The sequence below is a fragment of the Meles meles genome, chromosome 8 (assembly GCF_922984935.1).
Source record: "Meles meles chromosome 8, mMelMel3.1 paternal haplotype, whole genome shotgun sequence".
In the NCBI taxonomy this organism is placed as follows: domain Eukaryota; kingdom Metazoa; phylum Chordata; class Mammalia; order Carnivora; family Mustelidae; genus Meles; species Meles meles.
In genome coordinates, this window is record NC_060073.1 from 119,187,951 (window position 1) to 119,204,472 (window position 16,522).

At 52.0% G+C, this 16,522-nt stretch overlaps 1 protein-coding gene across 1 annotated transcript in view; it reads left to right on the forward strand.

Annotated features, from left to right (window-relative positions):
- TMEM123 (transmembrane protein 123) overlaps positions 1–13,287 on the forward strand; it is a 50,355-nt gene extending 37,068 nt beyond the window's left edge. The window contains exons 3-5 of the mRNA XM_046015983.1: positions 8,542–8,808; positions 9,982–10,135; positions 11,525–13,287. Coding sequence (XP_045871939.1) covers positions 8,542–8,808; positions 9,982–10,135; positions 11,525–11,549 — 446 coding nt within the window. The 3' untranslated portion in view covers positions 11,550–13,287. The remainder of the gene's footprint in view (positions 1–8,541; positions 8,809–9,981; positions 10,136–11,524) is intronic.
- Positions 13,288–16,522: the final 3,235 nt, after the last annotated feature.

A 16,522-nucleotide genomic window follows, 5' to 3' on the forward strand; every position in this document is an offset into this window, starting at 1 on the left:
CACTGGCCCGGTGAAATGTGTTTACAAGTGTTCCCTTCCCATGTGTTTCTGAAAGAGCTGGAGGAAGATGGTTGTTACGAATGGAACTCGCCAGCACAGATGTCTGGTCCCGGACTTTGGTTCGTTGGCAGGTTTTTGTTTACTGACTCAGTCTCCTTCGTAGCGACAGGTCTGATCTGTTCAGATCCCTTATTCATGCGTCAGTTTGGAAAGTTGTGTTTTTAGGAATTTATCCATTCTTGTAGGTTGTCCGGTTTGTCGGCATCTGGTCATTCCTAGTAGTTTCTTGTGGTTCCTTGTAATTCTGTGGTGTTCACTGTAACATCTCTGTGATTTCTGATTGTATTTCAGTCCTTTTCTTCTCAGGGATTCTAGCTAAAGGTTTGTCAATTTGGATCATCCCTTCAAAGAAATATTTCTTTATTAATTCATTGATCTTTTCAGCCTCTTTCATTTTTATTTCCACTGTGATCTTTGTTGTTTCCTTTCTTCTACCAACTTTGGGCTTTGTCCTTTCTCTAGTTGCTTGAGGTATAAAGTGAGGTTGTTTGAGATCTTTCTTGTCTCTTGAGGTCAACATTTATCTCTGTCAACTTTTCTCCTAGAGCTGCTTTTGCTGAGATCTGTGAGTTGTGGTGCGTTGTACTTACATTTGCCTCAAGGTGTATTTTGATTTCCTTTTTTGTTTTTTTCTTTGAACCACTGGTTGTTAAACAGTATGTTTAAAATTTGCGTATTGGTGAATTTCTAGTTTTCTTCTCTTAATTGATTTTTCATTTCATACCATTGTGGTTGGAAAATAGACTTGGTATTTTTTTTTTTCTAATTTATTAAGACTAGTTTTGTGGCAAGATAATATATATTCTAGAGAATATCCCATGTGCACTTGAGAAGAATGTGTATTCTGTTGCTTTAGGATGGAATGTTCTATGCATGTCTGTGATTATACCACCAAATATATATATATGATATCTGATACAAAGATAGATACCACCAAAATAACGGATGGAATGTATGTCTGGTCTAATGTATTGTTTAAGGTCAATATTGTTTTTTTACTTTTCTAAAGATCTTTTTTAAAAAGATTTATTTATTTATTTTAGAGCAAAGAGCGGGGAAACTGAGAGGGAGAGAGAGAAAGAGAATCTCCAGTGGACTCCCTACTAAGCACAGAGCCCAAGGCAGGGCTCAATCCCGTAAATAACCCAGAGATCATCACTTGAGCCAAAACCAAGAGTCTGACGCTCAACCGAGCCGCCCAGGTGCCCCTCTAGTGATCGAGCTTAATGAAAATAGGGTTTTAAAGACCCCTGCCATTATTGTTTTCAATTTCTCCCTTTTGATCTATTATTTGCTTTATACATTTCAATTCTCTATGTTGGATGCATAAATATATACAAATGTTTTATGCTCTTGCTGGATTGACCTCTTTATTTAATCCCCTTTTTGTGTCTTATTTCACTGTTTGTTTTAAAGTCTATTTTGGGGGCGCCTGGCTGACTCAGTTGGTAAAGAATGTGACTCTTCATCTCAGGGTCGTGAGTTTAAGCCCCACACTGGATATGGAGCCTGCTTTAAAAAAAAAAAAAAAATACAACAAAGTCTCTTTTGTCTGATGGAAGTACAGCTCTCGCAGCCTTCTCGGGTCCTCCAGCCACGTGGGCTCTTTTCTGGCCGTTCCTGGGGCTGAAGTCTTGCAGAATTGCGCACAGATGCATAGATGACTCGTCACTTATCCGTTCCGCCGCACTTTCTTATGTAGAATTTAGTCCGCTTGCATGTAGAGTAATTACTGACAGGAATGTCCTCACTGCCGTTTTGTTCTGTTCTCTCTGGGCTGCTTTGTCCTGCCTCTGTTTCCTTCTCCGGGTCTTCCTTTGTCCTGTGCTTCTCCCACCACCTGCGTAGACCCTCCCTGTCCGGCCTGCGCTTCTCCCGCAGGGCCTCGCTTTGCTGCTGCAGCAACTGGGATGCGGGAGAACAGCGCACAGTTACAGCGGCCTCCTTCAGTGGATGGTCACCTACGTCTGTTCCCCCTCCCCCGGGTGTTAGGACTTTGTCACGGTACATCTTTCATACCATACGTCCCTTGATTCACTACTGTGGTCCTGCTTTTAGTGGCTTTGTGAGCCACGAACCCACCGCCTTCGCAACAGTAGCTCTGTCCCAGTTGTCCCTATTCTCCCATGTGTTTCCTGTTACTAACCAGCACCTTTTTGTCTGGCTTTAGAAGTCCTGTTAACGTTTCTTGTAAGGCTGGTCTGATTGGGATGAACGACTTGAGCTTTTCTGGAAAATTCTTCATTTCCAAATGACAGCTTTGTCAGATGGAGTATTCTTGGTTGGAAATTTTTTCTTTGCACTCTTAGAACGTGTTTTGCCACTCTCTCCCGGCCCGTAGAGCGTCTGCTGGAAAATCTGACCATCTTGTGGGGCTTCCCTCGTACATAACCGGTTGTTTTTCTCCTGGTGCCCTTAAGATTCTCTCCTTTATTTAATGCTTCATGTTTTAACTGGGATGTGTCTTGGCGTGGATCTCTGGTTTCCTTTTATTTGGAACTCTGTGTGCGTCCTGGACCTGGATATCTGTGTTCTTCCCCAGGTTAGGAAACTTTTCAGCCACGATTTCTTCAGATTTTTTGCTCCTTTCTTTCTTCTGGGGCTCCTGTAATGTGAACATTGCTTTGCTTGAGATTGCCCCATAAGTCCCTTAAATTGTCTTCACTTTTATTCTTTTATCCTTTTGCTTTTGCGACTGGGTGAGTTCTGCTCATCTTTTCTTCTGCGGAAAGCAGCTGGCTGTGGGGCCCCTCTGGTGCTTTTCCGACCAGCCACTGTGTTCTTCAGCAATGTGGCTTCTCCGTGGGACTTTGTTTTCTTTCTCCATCGAAGTTCCCACCGTGTTCCTCCATTCCTCTACCAAGTTCAGGGAGCATCTTTTTGACCATTAATTTGAACTCTTTATCAGGTAAATTATTTCCATTTCATTAAGAACTTTTTCTGGGTTTTTGTGGTTTACTTTGGACTATGTTCCTATTTCTTCATTGCCTGTTAGCTCACACAGATGAAGCAGGTGTCTCTCGTTCTTGAAGGGGCGGCTTCAGGTAGCAGATGAACCTTACCACTCAGTCCTACCCTAGCTCGTCTTTCAGAACTTTGCGCTCATGAAGCGCCCTCCTTTATTTCTCATGGCTCCCAGGAGCCGCGGCTGCACCAAGCCCTGTCCATGCCCAGAACCGAGGCTCAGGCTGGCTGTAAGCCATGTGCTTGGGCAGCAGCTCTGGAAGCAGGCTGACATCCGGGGGCTGTCACGCAGGTCCTGCTGGCCACCAGCCAGGCGATCTGGAGGCATCCGCTGCACAGTCTTTAAAAAGTGCAGCAGCCAGGCAAGTGTTCGAGCTCCTTTCCATGAGACGCCAGTGACCTGGAGGAGGGAGGCAGGCAGGGCATGAAGGTACCCGAGCCCAAGGGAATGGGCTTCTTTCATGGAAGGACGAGGTGTGCTTCAGTCTGCTGTGTGTCCAGTGCCCTGGGGAGGCACTTGGCTTGGAACTGCCTTCCCAGGCGTTACAGTCTGTGGGACCCAGGAATGCAGCCCCCAGCCACCAGAGCCAGGCCAGCAAGGGGGGACGGGCCACGGGCTCATGTCCTGGAGATACTGGGGGGCTGGAGTGAGGCAGAGGGCGAGGCCATCTCCACCCCCGATGTGTGTGAAAGTCCACGCCTGCCGTTCGGGTCAACGCTGGAGATGAGCAGGGGAGTCTCTTTGACGTAAAGTCTGGGCATCTGTCACTTGGCTGCCTCCGTGCTTGTCCCTGGGCGAGCGACACTGGGTAAGGTGTCTGGGCTGCACATAGACCAGTGGAACAGAGTGGAGATCCCAGATATGGACCCTCAACTCTATGGTGAAATAATCTTCGACAAAACAGGAAAAAATATTCAATGGAAAAAAGACAGTCTCTTCAATAAATGGTGCTGGGAACACTGGACAACGATATGTAGAAGAATGAAACTCGACTATTCTCTTACACCGTACACAAAGATAAACTCGAAATGGATAAAAGACCTCAACGTGAGACAGGAATCTATCAGAATCCTAGAGGAGAACATAGGCAGTAACCTCTTCGATATCAGCCACAGCAACTTCTTTCAAGATATGTCTCCAAAGGACAAGGAAACAAAAGCGAAAATGAACTTTTGGGACTTCATCAAGATCAAAAGCTTCTGCACAGCAAAGGAAACAGTCAACAAAATGAAAAGGCAACCCACGGAATGGGAGAAGATATTTGCAAATGACAGTACAGACAAAAGGTTGATATCCAGGATCTATAAAGAACTTCTCAAACTCAACACACACAAAACAGATAATCATATCGAAAAATGGGCAGAAGATATGAACAGACACTTCTCCAACGAAGACATACAAATGGCTATCAGACACATGAAAAAATGTTCATCATCACTAGCCATCAGGGAGATTCAAATTAAAACCACACTGAGATACCACCTGACACCAGTTAGAATGGCCCAAATGAGCAAGACAGGAAACAACGTGTGCTGGAGAGGATGTGGAGAAAGGGGAACCCTCTTACACTGTTGGTGGGAATGCAAGTTGGTGCAGCCACTCTGGAGAACAGTGTGGAGATTCCTCAAGAAATTAAAAATAGAGCTTCCCTATGACCCTGCAATTGCACTGCTGGGTATTTACCCCAAAGATACAGATGGAGTGAAAAGAAGGGCCATCTCTACCCCAATGTTTATTGCAGCAATGGCTACGGTCGCCAAACTGTGGAAAGAACCAAGATGCCCTTCAACGGATGAATGGATAAGGAAGATGTGGTCCATATACACGATGGAGTATTATGCCTCCATCAGAAAGGACGAATACCCAACTTTTGTAGCAGCATGGACGGGACTGGAAGAGATTATGCTGAGTGAAATAAGCATTGAGTGAAATAAGCATGAGTGAAATAAGTGTCTCAAGCAGAGACAGTCAATTATCATATGGTTTCACTTATTTGTGGAGCATAACAAAGAACACGGTGGACATGGGGAGATGGAGAGGAGAAGGGAGTTGAGGGAAACTGGTAGGGGAGATGAACCATGAGAGACTATGGACTCTGAAAAACAACCAGAGGGTTTTGAAGGGGCGGGGGTGGGAGGTTGAGGAACCAGGTGGTGGGTAATAGGGAGGGCATGTACTGCATGGAGCACTGGGTGTGATGCCAAAACAATGAACACTGTTATGCTGTAAATAAATAAGGTGTCTGGGCTGTGGTGGGCCTGAGTCTTGCTGGTTCAAGGCTCAGCTCCCCGGGCAGGTGTGCGGGGTGGGGCACCTGATGCGTGGTTCCGGGGGGGGGAGGTGCGAGTTCTCTTGTGATGGGGTCACTGTGCCACGTGGGGAGGCACAGCAAGCTTGGGTCTCAGCCTCTTCACCTGGTGCCCCGCGGCTTGTCTCTGCTCCACGTATAGGAGTTGGTCACCTAGTTGTGGGGTTTTTCCAGAGGAAGTTGTCCCGTGGGTCCATGCGGATTTGGTGTGTGCGGGAGGAGGTGACGGGTTCTGCTGGGTGGCCACATGGAGCTGGAACTTCTTGCTGCCTGTTCCCCCTTTGGTTACTGGCTTGTGGTAACCTCCGTGCTTTCACTGTCCGCACCGGTCAAGTTTGGGTCTGCTGTGAACACGCAGCTCGGGGCTGCTTTCTCACTGTCTCATAATCTGCATCTTGTTGGTGGCCCATCCCGTGCGTTTCCCGTGCGGTCGGCGTGCTGCCCGGGCTGGAACTTGAACAGGAGCAGAGCTTCACGAGGCTCAGGGAGCACCACAGGCCCAGGAAGGATCAGGAGCAAAGCACAGAGACGAGGGGCACACAAGGGGAAAGCGTGTGGAGGGTCCTGCTGGGGAGCTGGGACCTGCCCTCTGGTTGCTGGAGGAGTCCAGCGAGTCCCACTGGCCTGTGTGCAGTTCCATGAAAACGCAACAGGGAGTTCATGCCATCGGTAACCTGCTACCTCTGTTGAAAAGCAGAGCAAGATACAGTAATTTGGGGGGGGGGGTGTAGTTGGCTCAGCCGGTTAAGCTTCTGACTCTTGATTTCAGCTCAGGTCATGATCTCAGAGTCCTGGGATCGAGTCCTGCGACAGGCTCCACACGGAGCAGGAAGTCTGCTTGGGATTCTCTCCCTCCTTCCCCCTCTGCCCCTCCCCCCTACACTGGTGTCTGTCAGCAGTATGCATTAGTTTTTATTAAATAATACAACGAAGAGGTCCAAAAAATGGAAAGCACACATTTAACGAGAGGGAGAAGAAAGTGAAACAACACAAGTGTGCTGTTCACACAGAGCCTGGACCGCGCGCTCCTAGCGTCGTCGCTGCGTGTGCGGGCGGGAGGGGCTGGGAGTGCGTTCTGTGCCGCACGCGGTGAGAAGCGCCGGGATGAGAGGCTTGGCTGGTTTTGAGCAGCAGGAGACGGAAATGACCATTCTGGCCGATGCCCTTGTGACTGTGATCCGTGCCCTTTTTGTCATTAGCCGGGGCAACGGACTACGGGGGGCGGGGGGGGGGAGGTAGCGTATGCAAACAGAGCAGCATGGCACGGCCCCAGGCAAGAGCAGGGACGTGGGGCTCCGAGCCCCGCTCAGCCATGTCCCACGCGGCACTGGGACAAACAGGCCGTCCTGGGTACCCGAGACCTTATTTGAACACCCGAGTTATGTTTCCGTGTTAATGAATACAGCTGGTTTCCCTTTTGGAGTTTTACTTTTGAACTAGGAATTGAGCAGCCTTAAGACCGGTGCAGCGCGGACCGCAGTGGCCGTGCTGCATCGCCCACACCCATGCCTCGCTCTGCGCCTGCTGACGCTCCGCCGTACCTGCTCCCCACCCGCACTGCGCGGGGCCTCCCGGGAGGGACAGGCGGGCACTCGTACCCCAGGTGAGCGCGTCGCTTTCGTGGACATGAGGGCTGACCTCGGTGGGAGCGTCCAAACCGGTTTACGCGTCCACACGTCGTGACGTGGTTTTAATACACAACTTACCTGCCTGTTTTCTCAGTATGTGCGAATGGTGAGCTTGTTTCTCTAATGCACTCGGGTTTTCATACTTGGGTAAACCTACTGCAGCTCCTGCTTCTACCCCCGTGCCTCTGTCCAGTATCTCTGCAGAATGTCTCCCTGCAGAGAGCAGGGACTCGGGCGTGTGTGTGTGCGCGCGCACGCTGCATCCAGAAGCAGCCTGTTATTTCACTGTGCAGAGACCGTTGTTCTGAAGAGGCCGCCTCCACACCACACGGCTTCCATGTTCTGTCCCACCGCAGCAGTGTGCGCACTAGTGTGAAAGGGGAGATTGCCGATGGGAAGCGTGGTCTCTCTAGAGCGAGCGTTCAGAGTTCAGGTTTTGTCATTTGTGCCCTCTCCATGCAATAACTATAGTGCGGAAGTATTCTTTCGGCCTTTTTATTTTTTTTTAAATATTTTATTTATTTGACAGAAATCACAAGCAGGCAGAGAGGCAGGCAGAGAGAGAGGAGGAAGCAGGCTCCCCATGGAGCAGAGAGCCCGATGTGGGGCTCGATCCCAGGACTCTGAAACCATGACCTGAGCCGAAGGCAGAGGCTTAACCCACTGAGCCACCCAGGCAGCCCTCGGCCTTTTTAGAAAACGAGATAATACTCTGTGGGTGACACACAGTAGAAAACGTGTTGGAAATCTGAAAAGTAAAAGCTGAGACAGATAAGCAGCCCGTATAACTCAAGTCCAGGGCCGGAGGCGCCCGTGGCTAGGAGGGGGAGGCCGTGACGCTGCGGGGAAGGTACCGTGGGAAGTGAGCTGGTTTCCGGGCACGGCCTCGCTCTGACGTACACACAGGGCAAGAGGAAGCCGTTTTCCACACGGGAGATGAGGAATTTTCTTAGGTATTTCGGGGAGTAGTGACAGGCGCCTTTTCATGAAAACCCGCACATCAGGTGTGAACACAGGCGCTGGTTCAGGTGTTTAGAGTCGTGAAGCCTCCAGAGGCGGAGGGAGAAGGTTTCCAAGCAGCCACACCGGGCACCAGCAGGTGACGTCCCAGCGCACGGCGGGAAGCAGCCCTGACCTTCCCTGCCATGGCCCGTGCAGGGGCTTAATGCGCAGCTCGCGCTCTCTCGCCCAAAGCGCCAGGGAAGGAGGCGGTGCAGAATCAGCGCCAGGAACACCTTCCTCCGCCCGCCCGCCTGCCCGCCCCACCTGCTTGCCCGCTACTTGTGGCAAGACGGCGGGGAGGGCTTCTGACAAATGGTTACAGCACAGTCCTTACCCTGCAGGAACGCGGGCCTCTATGACTTCCCATCTCCGCGCTCCCGGCTTCGTGGCAGCGCAGGCTGGGACCCCCCCCAGGTCGCTCCCCGCCTGCGATACAGGCCGCTGTACCTGCTGGCTTTGGGGAGGCAGAGGCGGCGGGGTGGGGGCTCGGCGTCTCCATGTGGCAGGGTCCTCCACGACGCGCGTCCCGATTCCCTGAGCCTCTGCACCACAGCTAACGTCTCACCATCGTCTTGCAGAAAATGTCACCACTGTGACCTCCAACCACACGAGCCAGCCCACCAGCACCATGAGACGGCCGACGCCACCACAGTCTTCAGTCGCCAAGACGGAGGCAGTCACGGCCGTGACGTCCACAGCAACAGCTCGAATCACCACACCTGTGGGCTCTGCCAACAGGACTCACACCGGCTCAGTTCCCCAGAACACAACCCAGACGAAGCTGGCCTCAGTGACCACCCCAGCCCACAACAGTTCGGTCACGTCCGTTTCTTCCTCCGTGACGCGTACGTATCAAAGCTGCCCCCCAGCCCCCGTGTCTGCTGAGCATGGCGGTCCCATGTCGTGTTCCTGTCATCCGCGCTCCTGTGAAGTCCAAGTGCGGACAGGGCCGTCCTGTTGCACTCGTCAGTGGCATTGGTCCTGCTGGGCCCATCCCGGTGGGTGATGAGTTTCCGACTTTACCAGGCCGCGTGACGACAGTGGTGGGACACGTCCTGGCAGGGAACAGTCATTATGTGGTTTGAAAACGTGTCCTGCCAGGCCCTCCGACTCCCTCGATACAGAGAGGAAGCAGTAGCAGCGGCACCAGGCTCTCTGGCCCGGCCACGGTTCCCGCACTTCCAGCTCAGCTCCGCCATCGGGCCCTCTGGGTGTCCCGGGGCAAGCCCTGCGGTCAGCTGGCACTTTTCACGCTTTGCGTTTGTCTCAGAAACGCCTGGGAAACCATGAATTCAGAACCTAAACCTTGACCTTCACGGACAGAGTGTGGCCATTGCAAGCAGCTCGTGACTGCATTTACCAGCACGCATTGTGGGCTTCATGGCCTCCGCTCCGCAGCGTTGTTAGTCTGCGTCCTGAAGTCAGCTGCTCTGCTCTGAGGGGCTTTTGACGTGATAAAGCCAAGATAGTTAAGTCCCCAGTTTATGCAGAAGGAGAAGTTCCAGTCAGAACCACGGAGACTGGATCGAGCGGCAGGATCACCGCTGTGGTGGCCGTGGTTCAGGCACAAACTCTCACGGGGACCAATAAGGAAACCAGTTCCCCACCTGGGACTGCCTCGGGGGCTGTGGTTGAAGGTCGGGGTCCAGGAGCATGAAAACCCTCAGATGCAGGCATGGGTGGGGCCGGGACAGGTGCTGCGTCGGCCCAGCCGTCGCCCAGCGCAAGGCAGGCTTTCGGCTTTTCTTAGAAGTTCACGGTGGCGGGTGCCTGGGTGGCTCAGTGGGTTAAGCCGCTGCCTTCAGCTCAGGTCATGATCTCAGGGTCCTGGGATCGAGTCCCACATCGGGCTCTCTGCTCCGCGGAGAGCCTGCTTCCCGTCCTCTCTCTCTGCCTGCCTCTCTTGTGATTTCTGTCAAATAAACAAATAAAATCTTAAAAAAAAAAGTTCACGGTGGCAGTTTACTGTAACAGTGTTGTTTAAGAGCTAGTAAAGCCTGTCTTTTGTTTTCTTCTAGTCACACCAACTATTAATTCGACCAGGAACCCAGGATCAAAATTCGACGTTGGCAGCTTCCTGGGCGGCATCGTGTTGACGCTGGGAGTCCTGTCGCTTCTCTACGTCGGATGCAGGACGTACTATTCCCGAAGAGGCATTCGCTACAGAACCATGTGAGTCTTGGCCAGAACGTGTTTCTCGATTTCCTTAAATACCAAATGCCAGATGCCAGAGCAGGGCCCCAGGGCTAGGGAATCACATTCCAGTTAATCCTGTGCCCAAAGGTCGTTGGCAATTTGCAAACCCAAAGGGACACCTGTGCCAAGGAAGAGGTATTCACGCCCCTCGTCCCTCGGGCCTGGAGGCGTTGGACCCGCTAGAAACAGGGTTTGAAAGAAATCCTGACCGTGTCATTTTCTCTGGTAACTCAGTATCGTGAGTGAGCAGATGTCACCTGGCCAGCAAGACCCCTTCGGGGGACCGCGTCCGCCCCTTCCATAGGCCTGGAGCTGGGGGGGGGGGTCACCTCCTCGCTGCTCTAGTTCTCAGAAGCCCTTTCTGGGCTGATTCTTACTGGGGTGCAGGGACTGACCGTTAGGACAGACCCCCGAGGACACACACGCGGACGCACGGTCTCTGCGCTTCTGCTGGGTATGGAGCTGATGGGCCGAAGAGAGACAACGGGTCATCTGACACCAGGTGCCCTCAGGCCTGGAGACACGGGTGCGCGACTTTGAGTTCCCAGGACAGAGGAGGGCATAAAAGTGTCTCCCAGGTTGACCAGTGAACCAAGGGACACGAGGTTTTGGCAAATCGGGGTGTTTTGCCCGCACATCTGGAACTCTAGGTCACCCCAGGGAGGAAACAGATTGGACTCAACTTGGTGGATACCTCTGTGTTTCTAGAAGAATTTATCTCGTGCTTTTGGTGAATTTCCCCAGTTAGAAGGCACGTTCTGATGAGTAAATCCAATGCACTCGTGTTCTCCAGTACTGCTGTTTATTGATGGGGATGAGGCTACAGAGCGCTGAAGCGGCTAAACCAGGTCCCTTCAGCTTCTCTGAGCTTGGGTCCTGTCCAGGGTGGCCCCTGCGCTCCCCACGCCATGGACAGGACAGACACACTGCTCCGAAGTTCGGGTGTGCACTAGTCTGCGGGGTGCAAAGCCCGTGCGGCCGTGTTTCTTAGCACAGCACCTAGGCAAGAGCAGCTCCGAAGCTGGGAAGTAGTCACGCGCGGTCTGTCTGTCCAGGGCGGAGGCGGCGCTGAGCTGGTGGTGCTGGGCCGCGGAGAGCAGCTCTCACCCGCACGTAGCCCTGCGGGCCTGCGCGAGATACAGGGGTCGCTCGCACCACCCCTCCCACGGAGTAGACGCTCAGTGGCCCGTGGGTGCTCGGCTGGGGAGGTCAGAACAGAGGGCCCAGAGGAAGTCCGCCCGGATCCTCGGCCCTGTGTTGGGTGCGACATGTCAGCAAGGTTTCTGTAAAGGCCGGTGTGGGTCCTAGAGCTTGAAATGATTCATCTGGAAATAGAAAACCGTTTCACCTTCTCATGTGTTACAGTGACGAACACGATGCCATCATTTAAGGAAACGCAAGGACCCACGGAAAGATCGGGAACAGCCCTCTCACTTGTGACCTGCTGTACAACATCCCACGGAAAGGGTTTGGGTTTCTACATGTGTGTCTGGAACAGGTAGTTAATGTTGACAAATAGAGACAAGTCCTCCCCTTCGGCATAGCCCTGGTCACCCCGGGGCGTGACTAACGACCTCCCCCCCCCATTCGGACCTTAGGATTTTCACACCGACGCCACGGAGCAGAAAGCAGAGGAAGCCGCAGCTTTTCCAGCTCTGTACTCGGGTTTAGAAACAAACGGCCCCAGCCCCCACTCAAAACTAGCCCCATCGACAGGCCTCGGCCCCACAGGGGAGCCTGTTCCTCCTGCGGCGGCCTCTGCTCTCCGGGTGGTTGGTGTAGGTCAGGGAACCGCAGTGTTGATCCAGGGTTTAAAGCTGCCGTGCGAACATGTCCCAGCTGAAAACTGCGTTTTGTTCAGTGAGTGCTGTTGTGAGAAGCAGGGCTGCTTCCTGTAGCTGGACCCCGGAACACAGTGGGACCCCCATGACACCCCTTCAGCCACAGCTCACGGCTGTGTTCCCACCCCCGGAAGGGCGCCCCTCCCCTACAGCAAGACAACGCCGCATTCCTGTGCACTGCTGATTTTACTCCGATTTGGGGAAATTCGTATACTAAAAACACCTTTGTGCTGGGATTAGAGTCTTAGCTTTTTAAAATCAGAAACTTCAAGTCTTGTGGCCCCTCGTCTCCATGCAGGGCACCCGGCTGTGCTGTGCTCATGGCAGCGCAGGAGGGACCGTGGTGTCCGTTCACGGAGGCCACGGGTTCGGCTTTATGCCTTAGATACAGCAGCTGAAACTCAGGGTCAAAAGAATTTAGTCCTACTAAATGACCGCCAGGCTTGGCTGTACTTCACTGAAACGGCATTTCTGTTTCTGCTAATTCAGAAATAGCTTAGATGTCCAAATGACCCTGCGTCTGCGCCGGACAGGGTTTAAATGTCACTTGTAACCAGCTTTTGGCTGTCAGAGAAGGCCACGCATTTTCGCACAGAAGTGCCATTTCCACTCTGCATCCTGGCCCACGGGCATGAGGACAGGGGACACGGCAGGTCTGCGGGGAGGGGGCTGCATCTGGGACCTGACACATGCTGCCGGCTCTTGGTGTGAAACCCACTCGCGCTCCGAGGACACGCTCCCATCGGGAGGCCCCCGAGGGCCTTTCTAATCGCCCTTCTGTTTCCTGCGCGCTTCCGCTTCAGGGGCTGGGCTCCTCAGAAACGGGAAGCCCCGCCTGACTCTGCCTGTCAGCAGAAATGCCATTAAATGCCTTTCCAGCTGCCTTTGGGTCTAAAAACCATCTTCCACGTCGGGAAGCTGGAGCACAGCTCCCTCCAGCGCCCGTGCGGAAACGGGGAGTTGGGGTCATGTGCCACGGCTCCCACGCGGCCCCCACGTTCTAAGCCTAAATTCCCGTCTCCGTGTGTTTGCTGCAGCAGATGCGCACTTCGTTTGCCTCCTTGAGAAGGAATCCACTTGAAGAGCGGGTAGAAGCCAATCCAGGACCTCGGGCGGGTCACTCAGACACGAGCATTTCCCCCACAGACAAGAGTCAGCAATATACTAGTAAGAGTTTTGTATTTTTCAGGAGACACAAAGCAGATTCCTTCTTTTATAATAAGCAACTTTTGGTATTTCACTGTTACTGAGATCTATTTTTAGAATAAAATTTTGTTCTTCATTTAAGAACTTTTTGGGTGTGGTTTTGCTTCATTTCCTCAAACTCCAGAGAAATGAAAAGCCCCCAGTAAAGAGGCATATACTATAGGGGTCCAGCGACACTGAAGTGTGGCCGGGCCGGCAGGCTCCCCGGGAACCCCGGGAGCAGCAGAAATTGTGTCAGGGCCACCCCACACTTCCAGAACAGCAACATTTGACAAGCAGTGCTCAGGACGCTCCATTCACGCCACTTCCTGCTTCTGCTGGGAAGAACGAGAAAAACCAGTACGTTCATGTGAGAGACACCCATCAGCGACACATACCTCAATGAGCAGACCCGGACGGAAGGTGGCCTTGACCACTGGGGACCGGAGACTGAAGTGGGGGGCTTGCAACAAGCAGCACTTGGTCTGGAGAGGGCAGAGGCTGTCCCACCTGCAGAAGCAGGGCCGGGGGGGGGGGGCTGTCTCCACCGGGACCCACCACAGCTCCGCCTCCTTCCCAGCCTCGGGAGAACCTGGCCAGCGCCAGAGTCTGATCCGTCCCTGCCCAGACAAGGGGGCTGAGCCGGTGTGGCAGCCACAGCCGAGACCGAGTCCACGAGAAACAGACTCAACAGACCAGTGAGGAGTAAAAGTACTTTTTGAAAAAGTACTAAGTCCAGCGTGGGGCTTGAACTCACGACGTCCTGAGATCACGAGTCACAGGCTCTACTGACGAAGACAGCGGGGGACCTCACCCACCCAAAACTCATTTCAAAAAGCCAGCATCGGGGCTGCCTGGGTGGCTCAGTGGGTTAAGCCTCTGCCTTTGGCTCAGGTCATGATCTCAGGGTCCTGGGATCAAGCCCCGCATTGGGCTCTCAGCTCAGCTCTTCCTCCTCTCTCTCTGCCTGCCTCTCTGCCTACTTGTGATCTCTGTCAAATAAATTAAATTAAAAAAAAAAAAAAAAAAAGGCCAGCATCACTATAATACTGAAGCCAGAAAAGAAAAAACCAGAGGGGCACCTGGGTGGCTTGGTGGGTTAAAGGCTCTGCCTTCGGCTCGGGTCATGATCTCAGGATCCTTGGATTGAGCCCCGCGCATCTGGCTCTCTGCTCAGCAGGGAGCCTGCTTTCCTCTCTCCCTCTCTACCTGTGATCTCTGTCAAATAAATAAAATCTTAAAAAAGGAGAAACCAGAAAACTTGAAGGTAAATCCCTCAAATGTAAATGCCAGCATTTTTTCCTACTGACGGTAGCCAGCCCATGCACAGGCTCACTCACCAGGCTCCTCGGGGATCCGTCCCTGGGACGCAGGGATGGTCTGGCGCGCGCAAATGAATCCGTGGGACACAGCACTAACGGACTGCGATCATTCCGTCCTGGTTCTTGGAGACAGAAAAGCATCTGACGAAATTCAACATGTGTTCATGATAAAATCTGAGACAGGGAAGCGGTGTCCCTCCATAGAGTGAGGTCCCCGTAGGACAGGCCTCCAGCGGCCCTCAGAATCTGCAGGTCAGGGTCCCCAGGGAGGTGGGGTGACCACGGCCACACAGCAGAAGTCCAGCCATGACAGTCACATGACAGCACACGTTTCACAGACAGAAAATCCTGAAGATGCCACCAACACCTGGTAGAGCGGATGCATAAACTCGAAGTTACAGGACACAAAATCAACATTCCAAGAACAGCGACATTTCTACACACACAATAAAGTATCAAAGATAAAGATCCCGTTTACAACAGCATCAGAAACAAAATACTCAGGGTTGCATGTCAGTGTTGAAGCTCTACCCTGGAAACCACCAGACACTACTGAGAGACGCCGAAAATATTAACGAGCGCAAAGGCCTCCTGTGTTCATGGACTGGCCCGTTCACACCAGCAAAGCCCATAATGTGTCGTCCTCTGAAAGCTGGTGCCCGTCCTACCTTTCCAACCTTGTTTCCCATTGCTCACCTTCATTTTCCAAAAATGCTTCACGCATTTGTCTGCCTTCATATTTCCCCCTCTGCCTGGAAAGTGCTCAGCAACAGCTCCATTCTCCAGCTCTGCACACATAGTCCCACTGAATCCCCAGTGCCTGCCTGCACACACGTGCATCAGTGGAACAGAACAGAGAGCCCAGACACGGACCCTCAGCTCTACGGCCAGCTAATTTTCAACAAAGCAGGAAAGAATGTCCAATGGGAAAAAGACAGTCTTTTCAACAAATGGTGCTGGGAACACGGGACAGCCACAGGCAGAAGAATGAAACTGGACCATTTCCTTACACCACACACGAGAACAAACTCAAAATGGATGAAAGACCTCAATGTGAGACAGGAATCCATCAAGGTCCTAGAGAACACAGGCAACAACCTCTTTGACCTCAGCCGCAGCAACTTCTTCCTAGAAACATCACCAAAGGCAAGGGAACAAGGGCCAAAATGAACTATTGGGACTTCATCAAGATCAAAAGCTTTTGCACAGCAAAGGAAACAGTCAACAAAACCAAAAGACAACTGACAGAATGGGAGAAGATATTCGCAAATGACATGTCAGATAAAGGGCTAGAATCCAAAATCTGTAAGGAACTTACAAAACTCAACAACCTGCAAAATGAATAACCCAATTAAAAAATGGGCAGAGGACATTTTCCCAAAGAAGACATCCAGATGGCCAACAGACACATGAAAAAGTGCTCCACATCCCTCGGCATCAGGGAAATACAAATCAAAACCACAATGAGAGACCACCTCACACCAGTCAGAATGGCTAAAATCAACAAGTCAGGAAATGACAGGTGTTGGTGAGGATACGGAGAAAGGGGACCCCTCCTGCACTGTTGGTGGGAATGTAAGCTGGTGCAGCCACTCTGGAAAACAGCATGGAGGTTCCTCAAAATGTTGAAAATAGAGCTACCCTATGACCCAGCAATCGCACTACAGGGCATTTACCTAAAGAATATAAAAACACTAATTCAAAAGTGTGCACCCCCAAAGTTTACAGCAGCATTAGCAAAAAGACCTAAAATCATGGAGAGCACCCAAACGTTCATCGACAGATAAGCAGGTAGAGACGCGCTCTGTATGCACACGGTGGAGCATCCACCATCAGAAAGAATGCGCTCCTGCAGCCGGCCGGAGCTAGAGAGTCTATTCTAGGCAAAGTCAAGTCAGAGAAAGACAAGTATCATATGATTTCCCTCATATGGAATTTAGGAAACAAAACACAAAGGAAAAAAGAAAAGAAACCGAGAGGCAAACCAAGAAGCAGACTGACCTACAGAGAACACG